The sequence below is a fragment of the Astatotilapia calliptera genome, chromosome 16 (assembly GCF_964374335.1).
Source record: "Astatotilapia calliptera chromosome 16, fAstCal68.1, whole genome shotgun sequence".
In the NCBI taxonomy this organism is placed as follows: domain Eukaryota; kingdom Metazoa; phylum Chordata; class Actinopteri; order Cichliformes; family Cichlidae; genus Astatotilapia; species Astatotilapia calliptera.
The window spans coordinates 5147706-5170125 of record NC_137437.1 but is presented as its reverse complement, the minus strand read 5'-3'; the positions used below and the strand labels follow the sequence as shown (position 1 = coordinate 5170125).

Here is a 22420-nt window from a genome sequence, read left to right as displayed (position 1 = left end):
AAACACACCCACTGCCACTGATCCACACCTTGGAGGTGGAGGAAGTGGCTTTTGTCACTGGACATTCATGTTTGTATTTCTAATGTCATCGGATGGTACTCACACACAGTGACTCGACAACCGTGGCTGTTAATCAGGTCAAACAGGGACTAAGAGCTGGATTACAGAAAAGGCTTTGATCCAGATATTTTCCTTTTGTGTGTATGTCGCTTTTTAAAAGATCTAAGTTTTAGCCTGAACAGTTTTAACTGTTCAGAAAGTAAAAATGGTTTATAAGATGAGAATAAGAGTAAGAACAAATTGCAATTGTAATAAGCAGGTTTTCCAAGTTTTATTATAGGGTGAGGCATAACCATGAGTCCATTCACGGAGCGTTAGCTATTAAATATCTTTAACACCACTCATCACACTGATATTTTTAAACTGGTCTGTTACACTTTATGTACATGATGGCACACACAAATGTCTGGTTTGCTATCTTTGTGGGGACCTCCCACTGGCATAATGCTTTCCCTACCCTAACCCTAATAATCAAAGATGAATGCCTAACCCTGACTCCTACCCTAAACCTAACCATAACCCGGATGGGTCGAACACTGAGCTAACACTCTGCTTGTGTTTGATCTACCATAGCTTCCTCCTTCATCCTCTGTGCCGTTGAAGTCGTGATGTGTAACTGCATGTCAGCATGTCGATGAATTTGAATTTGCAAGATTTGCCATTTCGTTGCATTCAATGGTAAAAGCAGGATTGACAGTAACTAGTTTTACCTCAGCCTAGGCCTCAGTCCCATTGATTACCTGAAGCAGGACATGTAACTGTTGGCAATGCTAGTATGGCTTCCCACCACTAAAGGCCTGTTGGTGTATGAATGAAAAAGATGGCCGGGGTGGGAAGAAAAAACACCTCGTGCTCTTTGAACCTAGAAAACAGGAGGCAGAAACTACATATCTGGACAAATATCACTAGGCTAAGCATATTTATGTTTTCTGACAGAGAACAGGGGGAACAGCTAATTTTCTTCTAAAATGCTGCACTTTATTTTTCCTTTAAAGGAATCACTATGTGTGTTCAGTCTCTGTATGATGTTTCGTATGTGCACTTTTGATCCCTTTGTCCTGAACATGGCACAAGAGAAAGACTCAATATGAAGTTCATCCACATCTCTTAAAAATACCAAAATCTGTGTGCATACTGTGGTTATTTGTGTGGTTGTAAACGATGCTGTTTATCAGATGGCAGTGCTGTCATGATGCTTTTGCAATGTTGACAAAACGCACTTTGTGTTACATCAAAGACGTGTCAGAACATGATGGATGTTCTACATGGATGTGATGATGATGCTACCATATTCTTCTGCCTCCTCTCAGCTGGAGGCCTGTATGAACTCAATGCACCCATGATTCAGCTCACTTGCTATCTTCCAACAAACACTGCCCCCCTGTGGCGCACAGCTGCTAGAGCCAAGCACATCCACAATTCATTTTGCCCAGTGACAGTCACATCGTACAGACTATATAAATAAAACACCAGTGGAGCCTAAGAGGAGAATGAAACAGGTAGATGCTTGTTGTTTGGATTGAGTGAGCCAAATCTGCAGTCTCACTGAGGGAGGAGGATGTGGATGTGTCAGGCCTCGTTCCCTGTTACAACTAGAAATGGGGATTCTCAGGAACCTACTGGGATAAAGTATAGATAAACTACACCCTCTAAGGTTTTAAATATCAGGGCATAATACAAAAATGATCTTGTTCGTAGGAGTTGAAATTACTGTATATGACAACTGATAATATCAAGCAGAAATTATTTTTTTTTTTTAAATCACCATTGTAGGCGTACATACACTTCATGCCTATCTACCTTACTTTTACGAGATAACAAACTCAGAAACGGCTACAAAACAGGTGGACACGACTGAATGTGCTTTCCTTTATTTGCAATAAAAAATAGGTATAAGAGCTCCCTTTACAAATACGCCAGGGAAATGCAGCACATTGTGAACACTGCTCCCATGCAGAGAGCACGTGACTGCAGTGGAGTCACAAACATTTGAAGAGGAAACGGCAACACAGAGAGAATATGCATTTATATGCACACTGACAATGTAATTATAGCCACGACCTAATCTGCTTAAAAGTCTGCATAAAGAGACTCAGGACGCTCTTTATTATTGACAACTGCTGAATTCCATCTGTAGGATAAATATATAGAAATCTCCTTTCAGACATTTAAGTAGAATTTTCTCATTTACATTCATTTTCTCACTAAGAAAATCCACACGTGCAAAATCATGTCATGAATTTTTAAAAACCTCCATTGCTCTTGTTTTCTTCCCCCCTTTTTGGCATGCTTCATATGTTATTGCTAACAGACACTGTGAGAGCTTGAAATTGTGGGTAGAAACCCAAATTTAACTACCAGGTACAAAGAAACTCCAATTTAAGGCCAATTTAAAAACAAGACAAACCAAAAAAGACAAACAAAAACTTTAAACATTATGCAAATTTGGGTTACAGGATCAATATTGTGCACCGATTTTAGGATTTTTAAATCAACAACTGTTGATGCCAAGTGCCAACAGAAACAGATCTGTAGCAGCAAAAACGTTTACAAAAGAAGAAAAAAAAAAATTTACTCTTTGCAATTGTTCACATCGACATGTCTGTCAGGCATCAGAGATACTTAGAAAGTGCTTGGGTGATTTCATATCAACATATCCAACTGCTCATTAGAAAAATCCAGGAATTCCATTACAGTGTGCATGTAAATGAACAGGAAGAGGATGAGAGAGAAAGATTGTTGAAACGTTCCTTAAATAAAACATTAAAAAGGCCTTAGAGTTACAATTATACACAGAAATTCACCCAAATTAAATTTGAACATATACATACACTTAAGGGCATAGCAGAGTGAGAGAAACAAACATAAAAATACACAATCAGCCCCTATAACTACATCAGTCCCAAAGATATGCTACATTTAGGACATTAAAAATAAAATATCCAGATCAGCATTATCAGGATGCATTGTTATCTGCTCTTTCCTAAACGCTAGCACGACTTGAGTGATGGAGGTTTAAGCTTTAGTCTTACGCTCAATCGCTCTTCAGAACTAGTGCAGATGTAGAGTTGCACTTGATCTTACACACCGCAGTGTGTGATGGTTTTTAGTGTTAGCATGAGTGAAATCACAGTCTCAACACAAAGGCTTTCATGGCATTCATTCCTTCCTTTCACACAATCTGAGGTACTGATGCTTATGCACCAGAGTTTCGGCTCAGGAAGATTTCAAGCGAGGCATCAGCTGTTTGTCCGCTTTTTTTTTATTTTTTATTTATTTAATCCTTACCAAGTGGGCCGGGCAACCTGGCAGAAACACCTGTATCTGTCTTTTTATTGAAGAGTGGATGGAATCACAACGCTGAATCTGACTCCAGAGTAATTTAACTCCAGGGTAAATGGCCAAATTATAAATGTAATGCACACTGATTTTATTCTGAAAGCTCTGACAGGAAGTGTGGATTTGTATCTCCTCTTTTTTACCGCCTTTTCGGGGTGTTGGTCTGCCCGAGTTGTTCCTCATCCACCATGCTGTCTTCTTTAGAAAATAAGCTACACCTTTCATGATAAATACTGCATTGTAGGAGTGCGGTCCTAAATGTCACAAGTGAGCCTTATGAAATCTGTATAATATAAAGAAAACAAAAAGCTGATTCTGTATGTGTAGTCTTGGGGGAGGAAAAATATCTACAACCTACAGCCTGGCCAGTACATTCACATGTGCTGCCATCATGCAGTATTTTTGCATTTTCTTTCTTCACACATCGCTGGGGTTCGTTTGTTTTTGGTTCCCAGTCGTGAATCCTGAAGACTGCACAGCTCTGTTCCCATTTTGTTAAACACTGCTTAAAATGTATAGGAAAAAAATCCTCTTGAACCTGAACACACTGCTTATGTGAGAACAGGTTTTTGTTCCTTCATAAAAAGAGCCCATGTTGACCATAATGAAAGCATTCCTACTCAGCTCGATTGATTTTTCCTCCTACAAGACTGAGAACGCCACATCAAAGATCACTGGTTTAGAAGTGTGTTGTGGTCGGGTTCACTCATGAGTAGTGAAGCTGGTTGGGAGATGCTGGATAAAGAAAGAAAGCAGGAACACCTTCATGCAAGCGCTGTGACCCACCTGATACTCTCAGCAGAACTGACAGGCGTTCGGGAGGGCTACGTGACACAGGAATGAGCATCTGAGGATAAACTGACGCAGGAGAGAATGAACGAGTAAACACGTACAAAGTGAATCAGTCAAGGAGCGACCCGACGAATGACCGAACACGTTTCTGAACTGCATAGATGCCAGAGCGGTTCTTCCAAGCAGCTCCTCCATCACCGTGGCCTCTTGCGAGTGACAAAGATGAGGACTCTTCGGATGGCAATGAGGCGATCCTTGAGGGAGGTCATGGCCAGGATTGTGAGCTGGGCACGGTTTTCCAAGGGAAGAACAGCGAGCAGCCACCAGGACCAGGCTGGACCACTGGGACTGGCCTGTAGTACAACATAGATTTGTTCAATTTAGAAACAGTTTACACAGATTAGAAAAACCTTCAGTAGTCACATGACTTAGCAAAGCCCTAGTTTTCTAATAGAGTCATTTTATATGACTTTAGAAGACAACTCTTTGTTTGAAAACACACAGCTCTTCTATTTTGCCATCTGCAGCCAAAACAGTTACTCATGTAGGGTATTAAAAAGCATGCAAACACTGGGAACCTTGCCGAATATGAAATGCACACATCCATTCAAGAGCAAAAAGAATTTTCTGTGACTATTCCTGAGATGTTGCTGATTTTCTTTCTTTCCTGCCATCACAAGGTGTTTATCAAACTGCGCCTTTATTTATAAATGAAAATCCGTGAGTCAACACTGCACTTTCAGACCTGTGGGTCCGGGTCTTTGCTGGGAAGGTGTCCAAAGTGGCTGTGTATCTGACTCTTCATGTTGTCTTTCAGAGATGTGAACCAGCCGTTGGCCTGATCATACACGGAGTCGTGCAGCTTCAGAAGCTCTGTTAGCTCTTCCCCCTCCACCTGATCAGACAGACATATTTTATAAGCGTTTTAGAAAAAACAAACAAACAATGACATGTTTTTTTTCCTTTCATAAGAAAGGACTACATTTGCCAGTGGCACACTAGCAGAGACTCAGGTTTGTTTTTCTTTGCACTGCTGAACAGTGACAGGCAAAAAAAAACCCGAGCTCTGCTTTGTGCCACTCTGATTGTCAGTAGTGTGATGTAAAGTGTCTGAAATGGTTCTACTGACAGAACATCAGCACATCGCTCCTCACGCCCACCTTCTTGTCTTCCAGGTACTCAATCTTAGCAGTGTTGTAACCATCTCTCTGGCCGTGGCTGAGGACCTTGAACCGTGACACGCCAATGGTGTCAACCACTGAACGGCCGTCGGGAAAGAACTTCACGTCTCGCACCTGAAACACAGTATTTCATATCAGCACTCATATGATTTCTATCTGACTGCTCACAGGGACGCACAAGAAAATCTGTGAAGAAAGAAATACCTGCAGCATACAGCCATAGTCAGCAAAGCCTTTGAGCTCATCAGCGATGCACATGCCAAACTGCTTGGTACCAGTTTCCACTGAGCGGCGAATCATTAGGCGGTAGCGTGGCTCAAATACGTGCAGAGGGCAGGGGATGGTGGGGAAGGCCATGGTACACACAAAGATGGGCACTTCCTGGTTTAGACTGCAAGAGACACAGTGAAGAAATTGTTACTTTTTGTGTGTGTGTGTTTGAATAATCAATAGGTTTTCTAAAACAATCGTGAATGTGTGCACGGGTGTGTTAGTAAAACTGACTTGGAAAGCTCCTTCATCTCCTCTTCATGGATTTTCTTCCTCTCTGCCAGCTCATCTCCTAGGTAACGCTGCAGGACTTCCTCCATCAGCAGGGTCTTGTTGTAGCCCCTGCTAGCTAGATACTGTAAAAATACACAATAGCACATTTTCCTGCACATGAGCATTACAAAGAAAAATATTACCGTCAATTTATTATTAAAGATTTTATTCATTCATTCTTTTCCTGAATAAGTGAAACCTGCATTTTTTTTGTCTAATCGACAGTTCAAAACACCTTCCATCACATGCTACATTAAACATTATGAACACAGAAAAGAAAAACACTAAACAGGAGTCACACTGACATCACTACCCTCTATGAACAAGTGTACCTCAGACAGATTCTCCTTGCACAGAGGACAGTTGGGATTGTGGTCCAGACAGCGTTCCAGACATTTGAGGCAGAAGGTGTGACCACAGGGAGTGGCCACAGGCTCGTAAAACAATCTGGACGACAAATGAGCAAAAGCACCCAGCAGAATGCCAACATGACAAACTTGCACACACTAATTTAACAGGTCTTAAGCTGCAAATGCTGAAACTGAACTGGGTGAGCTTACCTCATGCAGAGTGAACACTCCAGGTCTCCACTGTCCAACAGCTCAGCAGGAACTGATCTCCCTCCACAAGCAGCAGTCGCCTGACGGATCTCCCCCTCATCTGCACAATAAATTATCATCCTCAGCACAAGTTTGGGCAAAGCAAGATTCCTCTTTACCTCAGCAGCACATCAAGTACAAACATTAACGTCTGTATTGTTGGCAAAAGTAGGCTCGGGAGTTTTCTTCAGTAGCGGAATAAAATGATTCATTGAAATAAATCATTTTAATTCATATGGAAAATGCAAAATTTGCTTTTCATTGTTTTCTAACATAACTAAAAGACCAAAACTTATTTCTGTAGAGATGAGAAACTGTTTCTAAATGAGCCGATCAAATTTAATGCCTCATCTACTGAATAAGAACGGCCCCTGGCTGGTAAACAGAACAGCTGCAGTCCACCATCGTCATACCCTCTAGAGCAGCTTCTGCTAACACCAAAACTAAAACATCTTAAGAAGAGATTTAAAAGTAGAATGGGAGGGAGAGCCTTCAGTTTTCAGGCCCCTCTTCTGTGGAACCAGCTTCCAGTTTGGATTCGGGAGACAGACACTATCTCTACTTTTAAGATTAGGCTTAAAACTTTCCTTTTTTCTAAAGCATATAGTTAGGGCTGGACCAGGTGACCCTGAATCCTCCCTTTGTTATGCTGCAATAGATGTAGGCTGCCGGGGGATTCCCATGATGCATTGAGTTTTTCCTTTCCAGTCACCTTTCTCACTCACTATGTATTAATAGACCTCTCTGCATTGAATCATATCTGTTATTAACCTCTGTCTCTCTTCCACAGCATGTCTTTATCCTGTCTTCCTTCTCTCACCCCAACCGGTCGCAGCAGATGGCCGCCCCTCCCTGAGCCTGGTTCTGCCGGAGGTTTCTTCCTGTTAAAAGGGAGTTTTTCCTTCCCACTGTCGCCAAAGTGCTTGCTCATAGGGGGTCATATGATTGTTGGGTTTTTCTCTGTATCTATGAAGCGCCTTGAGGCGACTTTTGTTGTGATTTGGCGCTATATAAATAAAATTGAATTGAATTGAATTGAATTGAAGAGAGGGAAAAAAACTCTGTTGTTACCAAGAGCAAACACAATGCACTCCTGCTATATGAAGAACTGAGACAAAGAGACACTTATTTTGAAGCCAATCTCCTCCCAGCAGTAGACAAATCATTAGTGTTAACATGCTGCATGTCTAATGTGTCTTAAATGGTACGCTCAGAGGCAAGTGTTGTGCTGAAACTAATTCTGCAGGACAATCAGACACTGTGGAAATGTTAATGAACTCAAACGTGTAAAACGCTGTGTAGAAAAGAACTGTGCAACAGAAAATACTGTTTAATAGTGATTATATGTCCAAAAAACTCCCTCTGAGGAATTTCTCAGCTGTGGTGCTGTATAATGATTATATAAGCATCCAACCTAATCGTACACACCATAAATCCCATATCATAAAGCTGTCATCAATTCAATATACCCCTGCAAGATGTGGGTGTGTTTTGGGGATATTGCACCAAATATGAGGATTTAATAAAATACCCATCTAGATAAGCTATACTGCATAGTAACGCAGGTATCTGTAGATACATGTGAGCCTCATGGAAGAGCTGTGCGTGGCTGATGAATCTTAACGTTTAAGACCGCCACAGCTTTCTAGTCCATTACCTAACGAACCTGATTTGCGTGACCTACATTCTGAACATCCGCTTTTCATTTTCTTGACACAGATCTCGTTTTAAATAGTAACACTACATGCTAATGCTATTTGGAAAATTACATGACTGTGACTCATTTTCCTTTCATTATGCAGCCAAGATTTGGGTAAAATTACGCCCTCGTATTTTGCTGTTACACTTGAAATAGAAAACAGCTTTTCGCAAATTTTCTGGACAGATGTGATGACTAAGGATTTCTCAGTGTACGTTCAAATTTAACACCTCTGCACTGCTCAGAAAAGAGGGAGAAGAAGCAAAATGCCAGCAACCTGCTGTCCTAATCCATGATCAATATAACAATAAGAAAAACATAATGTAACTCATCAGTTTAAATGAACCATTCAGTATCTCACAATGTCAGTGAATACACTAAATTACGAAATTAGATTTTGGTCCTGAGTAGTCAGATTAGCTCAAGTTACTGGAGGCTGAGTCAGAATCCTAAAAACCCAAATAAGGACTCCTTAAGAAACTTTTAGAATCCTTCAATATCTGATCTCTTTCAAAGAAACCAAAGAAATTCTTCAAAACATCATTGCTATTCATGTCTTTATGTATGCAAAAACTGTTCTGTACATCAACTGTGGTTCAAATCATGAAAGGGAGAGCATGTGATGATGCAGCACTGTTTGAGCCAAAGAGCAGCATTTCCACCAACTGAAGAATACACTCATTCTCCGAAAGGAGTAATTCCTGGTACTATGTGTTCCATTTCTTTCGCAACTTTAAGCATCCTAATTGAATATGGAGTGCCAATTAGGGCTGGGCCATATTATACCGTTTACGGTAATACCGGTATAATGTTAGGCAACGATAGGAAAATGAAATATCGCGATAGAATATGAGTAAAACGCGCATGTGCAGTGCCTTTGTTTTCATACGCACATGGCTGATTGTTGAGTGAAACAGATGAACCAGAATTGTTTTGTAAAAATGGTGCAACTTCAGTGATGTGGAACTGGTTTGGTGTTTGTCCGTCAGATACACGACAAAGCACATTTTTTGCAGAACATGCAAGCGGCTGTCCTTATTGTCGTATTTGTCGGACTAAGATGCTCTTAAATCTGGGAGTAATCTGGGTCCTAAACCCCGTATTTCTCAGGTCAAACAACACTGCAGCATCACTGAGAGTTAAAAACTGTCTAAATTCTTTCATCTTTAATAAAACGATCAGCATTGCTGCTTTACCAGGTGTAACTATGAAGTTTAACTTCCAGGCATCCATGAAAACAAAATTTATTACATTTAACGGAGTTAGAAGTTAGCAGGAAGCTAGCGGAAGTTAGCACGCTAGTTTCGCTAGTTACCTAAGCATGATATAGCATGTTCTGACTGAGAGATTTCTGAAAAAAAATCAAACGTACAGCTCTGCTATCACTTCCAACATAAATGAAGACAGGAAACTAAACAGCAGTGACGTTTGTAGGGTTACTGAAGTTGGGCTAGCTGGTATATAATGATGTGCTACGTGATCGCTAGCGACACAGCTATGTTAGCATAACATAAACAGTGAAGCTGGAGGACGAACACTAACACTTTTCCACTTATAAAAGTTAACGTTAAGGTTCCTGATAGTTGGAGACAAATGCAATCGCATGGCAGGATGCTGTAAACGGACCAAACTTCAGTCAGGAGAACAACTGAGATAATCAATCCACAATATGAGGTTAGTCATTAATATACTGCAACAACATGGGAATAGAGCAGCTGCCAGAGAATTCAACATTAATGAATCAATGGTACAGAAGTGGAGGAAGCAAGAAGAATGAGTTGAATAAAGTTTGATTTATCTGACTGCTTTGTTTCGCTTAATGTGCCTTATAATCCCGTGCACCTTATGGTCCGAAAAATGCGTACTGCACACTGCAGTTTAATGTTGCAAAGCACCTCTTTTTAACTTCAGTGGATATTATACATGGTTATGCTCAGGATATTTCAGCCCATTTCTACTGGAAATGCCTTTTGGTTAAACTTTCAGCAAGGAATTTGCATTTGCACTGTTACATTTTTATAAAGCTTTAATGTACATAAAAACCAGCTTCTTGTTTAAGTGAAAATAAATGGAAGGTTGTCTTTTTGCACTAGTAATGTTGTGGAGTTGTATTTTGTCTCGCATCAATTATATCGTCAGTTATATCGTTATCGCAAATTTTCAAATATATATCGTGATAAATATTTTTGGCCATATCGCCCTGCTCTAGTGCCAATGATGATAAAACAACCCTACCACAAATATCTACATTTTACCTTTTTCCACTACAGAGGTTAATGTAAAGAAATAAAATTATATTTAACTGAATTATTTTGGTTTCATACCAGCTCTGAGAAGTTTAGAGGGAGGGCTGAAGGTTGCTGAAAGTTCATCACTCTTGTGTTTCCTCTTAAGGCCACCAGGGGGTGCTGGCAGTGCAGCCAAAACATCAGCCAGGCTCTTTGTGCTGCCCTCCCCTGGAGAAGGGTCCGATTTACCAGCAGACAGAGCACAGAGTCTGGAGGATGAGTCGTCCACTGGAGGGCTTTTAGTCACAGTGAACTCTGAGTCCTGGAAACACAAACACACAGACAGAAAAATACGTTAGCATATCAGGTGGATTAAAAAAAAAGAAAAGAAAAAGAATGATTAGTTCAAAAGCGCCTTTGTGGAAGATCATATTCAGAATTATAGAGAGTATTAGATGCTACTACAACAACTCTCACTCGAGTAGTTTTGGGGTTGGTTGCAACAGATGTAGTTGTTAAGACCACTTGTATATCCATGTATCAAGATTCAAACACCTTATAAATAGCTACTTTTTTTTCCCTTCTTCCTTATTCACAAGCGCCAACCGCAGCGAGTACTTTGATTTGGCAGATTCTTATACATATACAGTTACCTGTGAGGAGGATGAGCCTGGTTTCTGTGGAAGTGGCCTCAGGGAACTGAGCAAGGCAGGAGGTTTGATGAGACGCGTAGCCAGGCCTCCTTGCAGAGGGTGCAACGGTGTTGGAAGATCCTCATTCTCAAATACAGAGGAGAACAGCTCGCCCAGGACCTTCAAGGTGAAAGAAAACAGGTGGCTAATTAACAATCACAAAGAAGTAAGCACAGGAAAATTTACCACAAGAAAGTCACCAAAAACAGGATCAAAGACAGCTGTATACTCATTTGCACTCCCCATTTATATCACTCTCAGGAAAACTGAAGAAAGCAGAAGGCTTTAACTTAAAGCACTTACACTTTCTTAAATCATATTTTGAACAAAATCGATTTTATTCCCATTTCCTTTAAAGGGTAGAGCCATATACAGAGAGGCTTTGTAATGACACTGGCAATAGCAGAATTTACAAATGAGAAACCTTCTTTCAGCTGCAAAACTGAGCATCAGCAAAACTAATTTTTCTATCACGTAGTTATGTGGGCAGCGCATGGTTAGCGCCGTTGTCTCACAGCATGATCTCCCTGTGCCAGTTTTCTCCAGGATCCCCAGTTTCCTCTCATGCTCCCAGGACATGCAAGTTTATTTAAAAGCTTATCCGACTATAGTTTGTTAAGAGGTTCTGAGAATTATGACATGTTTTAGTCCGTATCAAATTACATATTTCACACCAACAACTGGTTCTGTCTTACCTTCTGAGCTTCCAGTTTCACTTTGGCCCAGTCGGGCTTTAGTGCCACACACAGGAAATACTCTTGTAAGGCTTCATCATTCCGGCCTGCTTTACTCAGTGCTGTAGCTTTCAGATAGTGAGCCTAAAAATGACAGAAAACTTGTGTTTGATTTTTGAGGCATGGGCTGTGATAATGACATTTCTAATAATAACAAGATTAAACCAAATGTCCCTCCTTTATGACGTTTTGAAATTTACAGTTTAGAGAATTTGTTACCCAGATACACAACTATTACTGGTACACGCACTGACCCCTTGAATAAAGTAATAAAAAGGAACATTTTTTCCTCCTCGTGACATGCAAATTCTAAAAATGTGACCACACGATAATGTGTGTTGAGTGGATGGACACTGGTCCAGGGTATCTGACTATGGCAGAGAACCTGCGTGTCACAGAAGGTCAAGAACATCATTGTACCATTATTAGTTTCAGCATCTTTTTATTGCCAGAAATAATGACTGGTAATACAGGAAGCAGAATATTTATTCACGGTTTATTTTTATACAGAGAAGTAGGTTAAGCAAACCATGCCACACACCACAGCATTTATAACCTAAGCTAGATTGCATTACCTGTTCCTAGATGAGCTTTTAACACACACACACACACACACACACACACACACACACACACACACACACACACACACACACACACACACACACACAAAAACTTAAACAACAAATTATATTAAATTATAGACACCAACAGCACAGGGCAGAGACTGCAGTATAATAAAGGTAAAATAAGACTGCACGTCCAATTCATCTTTAAAAACCGTTTTAGTTTAAGTTTATAATGATCTCAATCAGGCTTCAGTTTGAGTTCTGTAAGCTAATAGTTCCACATGTTAATAAGACAAATAGAAAAATGCCATTTTCCAAAATGATTTCTGTGCCCTGCAGTTTCTAACAGATGTGCTGCACGTTACTGAAGCCAAACCTCGAACAGGAACCACAAAGTCACAGCCGAATATGTGAGCATTTGTATAATAATTGTGGATTAGCAAATTGCAACAAACATTGAAATACTGCAATCTTGCTGGCTTCTTATCCAGAATTTGCCCATTTGTATTTCATCATAAGAGGCCTGACTGTTTGAAGTGATGCTTGTGACCAAAAGGTTACACAATAACTAATAACAATGAGAATGTATAAAAAGGGACTGACAGCATGAAATGGCAAATATAAGTTTGTTTTTGCAACTTTGGTCACATTTGAGCAGCTGGACTCTCAGTGACAACTACTGAATGCTGCAGCACTTAATATGAAATGTGACCATTATCTTTAGTCTTGGTCTTCATTCTCACTCAGGTACATTTAATTTTGTCCTATAAATCACTTCAAACTTTTCCCCAGTTCAAATTGTTCATCTTACCTCTGTCCACAGGGTTTTTAGCCTGCAGAGACTGCTGGCATCCTGCACTGCCTGGCTGAAATTCTGCATCTCCAGGTGCAACTCAGCCCGCTGATGCAACAGTCTGCCTGAAGAGGGCACTATATACACAGGGATGAACAGACATCAGTTCATTGGATAGGTCTCCAGGCAATAGACTGTTTTTTCTAGGTCTAGGAGAAGTAGGGCAATAATGTAACATGTGGCATGAGACCAGTTACACGTGTTAGAACACCATGTAACTTATGTTAAAACTCTAATAACTGACATCAGCCACACCAGCGGACATTAACATTTAGTCTCATCTGCTTGGAATGCATGCCTACATAAACACACTGCTTCATGCATCACGTACGCAAATTATGCACTTTACTAATGATCAGATAAAGTACACACTGTACCTAAGTTGGACTTGTCGTGCGTTACTTAACCAAACTGTCATCACTGGTTTCTTTGAGAAGGATGAAAAAGTTCCAGCCTAAAGTATATTTAACCCACTTTGTCTGAATGGCTTTTAGTTGTCAATAAGCAAAATAACACTCGCTGTCATCTAAGATTTCAAAGCGACCTGATAGTTAGTTCATAACATAATATACAAGTTGAACAGGTATTCATAACGAAAGAAAGACATTTGTGGAACAGCTAAAAATGGCACATGGTTGTAAAGAAACAGGAAGAAAAGTTTGCAGAAGTTTAGATGCTCAGTTGCCACCGTCTTCTAGTTTCATTACTAAGTGTGTGTATGTGTACACACACAATGTTTCAGTGCAGAAAAAGCAACGCAGTTTCTACAATATCCGTGCAGCTTAATAAGGGGTTCAGAAATCTGGTGTCTGAACCTCTTGGGCAAACTTTGCCCATAGGATCAGGACAATCAACCAAAGTATGACAGTAAACAAACAAGAGGACCAGCCTATCATCAATGTGTGGGACATAATAGTTGAGGGAAAGTATAGTATAGAAAGAACTACATGGCTCCGTTACCATAAAAACCGCAACTAATAACATTTTTTGAGACTCATCATTTATCTGACTGCATTTTCTCCATCTCTTTACACAGATGGAGACCATTTGCAAAAATGTAAGACTATGCTTTACATGCCATACCCTTGCACACCACACATATCAGGACATATTATCTGCTAAATTTATAATTCAATTACATGCAATCCAAATGACAGATACCAGACAGCCTCCTGCTGTCTTTGTTGGGAAAACACTGGCTGGCAGTGACAAAACTGTGAAAGCACTCTGTCCTCCCATCACCCAGAGTCATTCACAAGACAGAAGGCATGAATCAGTATTGATCTGGGGAGAGAAATGCCTGAAAGGATGCCACAGGGATGGTGCATAGTCCTTTTATCTGAACTGTGATTTCAGAATTTTCAGCTAAATCAGGCTGATCAGTTTTATAAAATGACATTAAAGTGAGAACAGCAGAGAAAACCAAAGAGGAGTCTGAAAAAAGAATTACAATTAAAAGCTGCTTTAATAAGTAGGCCAGATGTGGGAGGGGAAGGAGGAGTCAGTTTTAACTTTCTGAGGATTCAAACTGTGCAACATGATCTTGCCATGGCCCATGATTAATGAAACACACTGGCTGCCTTTATGTAATGTGCCAACATAACAGAACACTCCGTTTTATAATGTTTAGGACAATTTGTCCTTAAAGTTACCAGAAAAATAAATAAATAAAATAAATGAATAAATAAACATGAAGCAAATGAGGGTGTTAAAATAGGCTGTGGTTTTTCTGTTTAAGTACAATTAATGACCAACTACCGCTCACCCAAACGTTACCCAACACTGCTTATCCAACACCATACATAAGGGGAGGAGTTAAGGGTTATGTCAAACCAGAGACAATACGATGGCCTTCTTCTAGAAGGACACTGACCCAACCCGGCCAGACAAATCTGATGAATGTATTCATACAGTAGCGACTGAGCAAATAAAATTTTCAGTTTACATAACTGAGATCACATAACAGTGGAAAAACTAAGTGAGACATCAGGTCCAGAGAACTACATACAGACGTCCCCTCTGCAGCTCTGTGAAAACAGCACAGCCCTGCCAACTATAAAGAGAAAAGCAGCATTAAACAACCGCTTTGCTGTTTCTTGCGTGCACGGGTAGGCTGTGTACTGCTTTGGTAAAAAGGGACGGCACGTCACGTAACACCACACCTCGGTACAATCCAGATAGGAGGGGGTGGCGCCCCTCATCGGTGACACTGAGAAGTTAAGACTTAAAAAGTAGGTCATTGCACAAAAACATTACACTTTTAATTGCAATCTGTCAAGTTAAACACTGGAATTAGCACAGGGTTATCTCTCGGTGCGCATGTAGTGGCTGTGTGCAGTCTTACCTAGATCCACTGCTCCGTTGTATTTCTCCAGAGCCTCTAAAAGATTCTGCTTTTTCCACGAATCCTCTCCTTCGATCCATAATTTCCTAGCTTTACTCTCAGTTGCAAACAGTTTGTCCAAGAGGCCACTGAGTACAACGTTTATTCTCCGGCCGTTCGGCAGTCCTTCTTTCCTGCTCAGATTTTGTTTGCAGTGTACACAGTTTGTGACAGAGTCGTCATCTGTGCAGCGTTTGCAGAAAGTGTGTCCACACTCCACGGTTGTAGGCTCGTGGAGCAAACACTTGCAGAGATGACAGGAAAACAAGTCCAGGGCTTCATCATCCTCACACTCCCCACTATTTTGAAACCCGTCTTCCCCGCTGCTGCTTTTATTGCTCCCGTTTACAGTGGCGTGAATGCCCAGCTCTTTCTCACGCAGAGTTCGGGCGATGGTTTCCACCAGGAGTTGAAGCTCCTCCGGGCGCAGCTTGCCAAGGCTGGCCGCTGTACAGTACGAGTCCAACGCTTCGGATATCCGCCCGGCACAGGATAGCGAGTCGGCCTTCCTCAAACACAAGCCCCTGTCAGGGTGCTGGAGATCTGCGAGTTGGGAGCTATAGATCTCTACGGCCAAGTTGAAGTCCCCGGCCCGGCTGGCCTCTTCTGCTACCTCCAACATTTCAGGGCAGATCCCCGCAGCTCCTGGATTGGAGAGCGGGTGGACGAACGCTTCGCCCTGGTGAGACCTTAGTCCGGTCTCCATCTTCTTCTCCCGACGGGAAAATCAGACGCTTAGAAGACTATGAGAGTCACTGAGAACATGGCACAAGCACACAAACTCCCCACCATAAGAAATCATTTCCCCAGTTATTGCACACTATCTTTAGCGTTTTTAAATGTCAACCCAGACTTCCAGTTGTGTCCAACTCTCAGTGATGGCCATGAGTCCGATCCATAAGACCTCAACCCAGATAAAACAGGGGGCCTGTGTAGCATGGCTGGTCCTCGATAAGTCCCAGTATCTGATGTAGTTTCACTGCAAACACCTGGAGGTTGAAGGTCGGCGTTATTTATTACAAAAACTTTCAGCGTATCGAGGACCTCATCGCTCCCTTTACAACGCGGAGGTAGTTTTATTTATGTCCCGTCTAAAGACAGAAACTTCTTTAGAAGAAGAAAAAAACCACACACACACAAAATGAATCTACGGCATGTTTAGGTACGAACCGGTGGGTAAAATCCAAGGAGCTTAGTAAATAAGCAGCTTAATTTCCATGGATCGTGCTAACTCGTAGTTATGATGGTAAATGTCCGCAATAAAGGTCAGGTTTCGAGCCACAGAAGTCCCATATAGAGTGGATAAATGCTAGACCCACAAGCTCATCATTTCTCCAAGAAGTCACAGCTGATCGGCCGCGTTTATATAAGAGAGCCCGGGAGCAGTTAAGTCCGGGGAGCCAGCTAACGTTACTACTGGCTAACTGGACAACACATACTGCCACTTCGCAGTTTGTTAAACTCCGGAACTCTTTCCGAACCGATATCCCCCAAAAATGTGCATTTACACGACCTCGAAAGTCATTTCTTCGTCTTTTATGGCGAGGAAACCCAAACAAAAACAAAGCTCTCGCCGGAAGTATCCATCTTGGTTGTTAGCCAGCTAGCTTTGAGCTGCTAAAGGTTCTGCTTTGGGATTTCGCATACAATTCGCCGAAGCAGACGCAAGACCACACGTGACACACGAGACAAGCTCCTATTGGCCCTTTATGTGGCTCACTTATATAACTCAATAATATTGTATAACCTTTGCAGATATCGCTGAATGAGTGTCTGTGTGCGTTACCAAAAAGACACTTCACGTTTTTTAAATTTAAACGAGGTCTCACACATGATATTACAAAAATAGCCTCGAGTAAAACAAGAGAACGCAGCTTTCGGTTCTGGTTGAGTTACTTTATTCACTTTAACTTATAGTTTCATCTGTGGGAGTTGATTCATTGTTTTATGTAATGCTTTATATAAGCAGTGTGTCAAGTCTGGTTTTGGATTTAAAATGCGGACGACATGTTATAGTTAAGATCTATTGCTTAAGCCAAAGGGGAAAAAAGTCTGGTGTACGACCTTATCTTCTGGATCAAGTAAAGCTTTTGTTGTGCTGTTAAATACTCCATAAAGCTGTGACCCAATTTAGGTAATGGGAATCCACACAAGGGTGAATTCTTTTAAACAAAAGAAAAGGTTGTACAGACCCTGCTGCTAAGTATGCACAAGGACGCGGCCAAGAGGGTCCCCAACAGCTCTAGGTGCATTGGGTTCAAATTCAAATTCAATTTTTATTTGTCACGTACACAGTCATACACAGTATGATATGCAGTGAAATGCTTAGACAACTGCTCGTGACCTAAAGAAAAAAAAAAGGCTATGAATAAGATAGGAAATAAATATGAAAAATTAAAAAGGGTCAATTTAACTAGGAAGGAATCAAATATAAATTAAGGTTAAAAATGAAATAACTGTACAACACAATTTAGAATGAAGGGTAAATTTAACTGGGAAAGAATAAGATAAAATATATAAATTAAAGTTGAAAATAAAATAACTGTACAACAAAATACACAATACACAGTATAGAACTATATAAGAATGTATGAAGAAATATAAATAAATATATACACAATAACAGCAGCTGTACAAGTATTAACTGGAAATGAAGAATATAGTGACCAGTGTTGTGCAATCCACATTATGTCTTGTGCAGTGCAAATATGCTAAAATTGATTTAAGTGATGAAGTGAAAACAATGTCCAGAATGTCCAGTGTGTGTGTAAGAACCATATGTGTGGGTCAGTACTGTGTGGTGGTGTGATTGAGAGACCGTATTGCCTGCGGGAAGAAGCTCCTCCTCAGTCTCTCTGTGTTGGTATTCAGGGAGCGGAAGCGCTTCCATGATCTGAACAGAGAGAACAGTCTGTTGTTGGGATGGCTGAGGTCCTTCACGATCTTCCTGGCCTTGGTCCAGCACCGCCTGCTGTAGATTGAGTGCAGGTCAGGGAGCTCGGAGCGGATGGTGCGCTCAGCTGACCGCACAACCCTCTGTAGAGCTCGTCTGTCCTGCATGGTGCTGTTCCCGAACCAGGTTAAGATGTTTCCCGTCAGGATGCTCTCTATGGTGCACGAGTAAAAGTTCCTGAGCACCTTGGAGGGCAGTTGGAAGTCTCTCAAGCGTCTGAGGTGGTAGAGACGCTGTCGGGCCTTTTTCACCACGGTGTTGATGTGACAGGACCATGACAGGTCCTGCGTGATGTGAACTCCGAGGTATTTGAAGCTGTCCACTCTCTCCACTGGGCACTCGTTGATGACGGGGGTCTGGTAGTTCCTCTCCTGCTTAGTGCTGAAGTCCACTATCAGCTCCTTTGTCTTACTGACGTTTAGAAGGAGGTTGTTCCTCTGGCACCAGTTCTCCAGATTCCTAATCTCCTTCAGGTAGGCCGTCTCGTTGTTATCAGAGATCAGGCCCACCACGACGGTGTCGTCAGCAAACTTGATGATGGTGGTGGAGCTGGTAGTGGCCACACAGTCATATGTGTACAAAGAGTACAGCAGGGGGCTCAGAACACACCCCTGGGGGGCTCCAGTGCTGAGAGTGGTGGAGGCTGAGACATGTCCGCCCATCCTTACTGCCTGTGGTCTGCCAGTTAGGAAGTTGGAGATCAACTGACACATAGATGAGCTGAGTCCCAGATGCTCCAGCTTGGTGGTGAGTGTGGAGGGAATTATGGTGTTAAATGCAGAGCTGTAGTCTATGAAGAGCATTTTAACATAATTCCCCCTTCTAGTGTCCAAGTGAGTGAGTGATGTGTGGAGGAGATGAGAGATGGCATCGTCTGTGGAACGATTTGGACGGTAAGCGAACTGTAGTGGGTCCAGTGTGTCTGGTAGTGAAGAAATGATGAAGTCTCTGACCAGGCGTTCAAAGCACTTCATCACTACTGAGGTGAGGGCTACAGGGCGATAGTCATTGAGAGAAGCAGGGTGGGGTTTCTTCGGGACAGGAACAATGATGGACTCTTTGAAGCATGTGGGGATCACCGACTGAGATAAAGAGATGTTGAATATCTCAGTGAACACAGGAGCTAGCTGGTATGCGCAGTCTCTTAGGATACGACCTGGGATGCCGTCTGGTCCTGCTGCTTTCCTGGTGTTCACTCTCTGGAAGGCTCTCCTTACTTCATGAATCGGAGATGACGAGAACGTTTCCGGTGCTGGCAGTATCTTCCTGTCTGCAGCCGTTAGCGCCGCTAGCACTAGCATTGTTGGAGTCCTTAGCTGCAGCCTCGAAGCGAGCATAGAAAGTGTTCAGCTCGTCTGCCAGAGTCACGGCCGCGTTCATCATACCGGTTGTTGGTGCTTTATAGTCCGTTATTGTCCTTAGTCCCCACCACAGGCTCCTAGAGTCACTCTGTTGGAGTTGTGACTCTAGGTTTATATAATATATCAAATATATAAAGATAAGCAAAGTTATTTTGTAACCTTTGTTTTGTTTTTACCTTCCTCATACACACAGGGAGAAACGAGGTAAACGATTATCAGTGGATGAGACATATACGAAAAATTAGGTCCTAAGCTTGGTTTGCATTCCAAACACAAATCCACCCTGTCTGCTCCACCTACCAAAATTAAACGACCCAGTTGAAAAACGTGTGCCCCAGTTACCTCCTGCATACCAAATGTAGCATGTCAACATTTATTTCGTTTTTGGTGTGTTGTTGATGGACAGGACTGAGATACAGGGAGTGCAGAATTATTAGGCAAGTTGTATTTTTGAGGAATAATTTTATTATTGAACAACAACCATGTTCTCAATGAACCCAAAAAACTCATTAATATCAAAGCTGAATGTTTGTGGAAGTAGTTTTTAGTTTGTTTTTAGTTTTAGCTATTTTAGGGGGATATCTGTGTGTGCAGGTGACTATTACTGTGCATAATTATTAGGCAACTTAACAAAAAACAAATATATTCCCATTTCAGTTATTTATTTTTACCAGTGAAACCAATATAACATCTCCACATTTACAAATATACATTTCTGACATTCAAAAACAAAACAAAAACAAATCAGCGACCAATATAGCCACCTTTCTTTGCAAGGACACTCAAAAGCCTGCCATCCATGGGTTCTGTCAGTGTTTTGATCTGTTCACCATCAACATTGCGTGCAGCAGCAACCACAGCCTCCCAGACACTGTTCAGAGAGGTGTACTGTTTTCCCTCCTTGTAAATCTCACATTTGATGATGGACCACAGGTTCTCAATGAGGTTCAGATCAGATGAACAAGGTGGCCATGTCATTAGTTTTTCTTCTTTTATACCCTTTCTTGCCAGCCACGCTGTGGAGTACTTGGACGCGTGTGATGGAGCATTGTCCTGCATGAAAATCATGTTTTTCTTGAAGGATGCAGACTTCTTCCTGTACCACTGCTTGAAGAAGGTGTCTTCCAGAAACTGGCAGTAGGACTGGGAGTTGAGCTTGACTCCATCCTCAACCCGAAAAGGCCCCACAAGCTCATCTTTGATGATACCAGCCCAAACCAGTACTCCACCTCCACCTTGCTGGCGTCTGAGTCGGACTGGAGCTCTCTGCCCTTTACCAATCCAGCCACGGGCCCATCCATCTGGCCCATCAAGACTCACTCTCATTTCATCAGTCCATAAAACCTTAGAAAAACCAGTCTTGAGATATTTCTTGGCCCAGTCTTGACGTTTCAGCTTGTGTGTCTTGTTCAGTGGTGGTGGTCTTTCAGCCTTTCTTACCTTGGCCATGTCTCTGAGTATTGCACACCTTGTGCTTTTGGGCACTCCAGTGATGTTGCAGCTCTGAAATATGTCCAAACTGGTGGCAAGTGGCATCTTGGCAGCTGCACGCTTGACTTTTCTCAGTTCATGGGCAGTTATTTTGCGCCTTGGTTTTTCCACACGCTTCTTGTGACCCTGTTGACTATTTTGAATGAAACGCTTGATTGTTTGATGATCACACTTCAGAAGCTTTGCAATTTTGAGACTGCTGCATCCCTCTGCAAGATATCTCACTATTTTTGACTTTTCTGAGCCTGTCAAGTCCTTTTTTTGACCCATTTTGCCAAAGGAAAGGACGTTGCCTAATAATTATGCACACCTGATATAGGGTGTTGATGTCGTTAGACCACACCCCTTCTCATTACAGAGATGCACATCACCTAATATGCTTAATTGGTAGTAGGCTTTCGAGCCTATAAAGCTTGGAGTAAGACAACATGCATGAAGAGGATGATGTGGACAAAATACTCATTTTCCTAATAATTCTGCACTCCCTGTACTGAACTAAATGTAAAACCTCAACCTTTTTCATTTTTACCTAAACCGTGTGCACAAAACTCTGGAGGGATCTAAATGCTAACGTAGAACCCAGTCAGGACATTTGCTACTGCTGTTTGCTCGTTTTGTTATGGGAGATCATTTTCAGGTTTCAAGTAGCACCATTATACCAACATTTCACATTCTAGACATTGTTTTAGGTGTATTTGACCAAAAATTTGACTGAAAATTCACATGCAAGCTTTTTTTCAAGGCTGTGGTATTTGCCCGCAAACAATACCTTTCAGCTAGCTAAAACAGAATATTATGCTATCACCGAGCAACATGGCTAATGCCTTTCACACAGCTTTGTCTCAACTCCAAAGAACCACAGAAGTAAAAGCTAATAATAATAATTGAAACAATCTTTGAAAAAATGACTTACCAAGCATGGCAAACAACTCAAATATGTAGA

General features: G+C 41.6%; 1 protein-coding gene across 1 annotated transcript; it reads right to left on the bottom strand.

Annotated features, from left to right (window-relative positions):
• Positions 1–1915: 1915 nt before the first annotated feature.
• Positions 1916–17278, bottom strand: LOC113007638 (LON peptidase N-terminal domain and RING finger protein 2). The gene is made up of 12 exons (XM_026144365.2): positions 15634–17278; positions 13248–13366; positions 11829–11951; positions 11095–11253; positions 10538–10763; positions 6476–6575; positions 6248–6362; positions 5877–5998; positions 5577–5763; positions 5352–5486; positions 4937–5086; positions 1916–4544 (listed from the first exon to the last, which is right to left on the bottom strand). Exons 1-12 carry the CDS (start codon positions 16376–16378, stop codon positions 4386–4388), a joined length of 2340 nt encoding a protein of 779 aa, XP_026000150.1. The 5' UTR covers positions 16379–17278; the 3' UTR covers positions 1916–4385.
• Between the last annotated feature and the right edge of the window lie 5142 nt (positions 17279–22420).

Coding starts and splice junctions, on each gene's coding strand:
- LOC113007638 (XM_026144365.2), bottom strand. CDS start 16,378: ATGGAGACCGGACTAAGGTCTCACCAGGGCGAAGCGTTCGTCCACCCG. Junction 5,487..5,576: donor ACTATGGCTGTATGCTGCAG/GTATTTCTTTCT, acceptor ACTGTGTTTCAG/GTGCGAGACGTGAAGTTCTT. Junction 5,087..5,351: donor AGTACCTGGAAGACAAGAAG/GTGGGCGTGAGG, acceptor CTGTCTGATCAG/GTGGAGGGGGAAGAGCTAAC.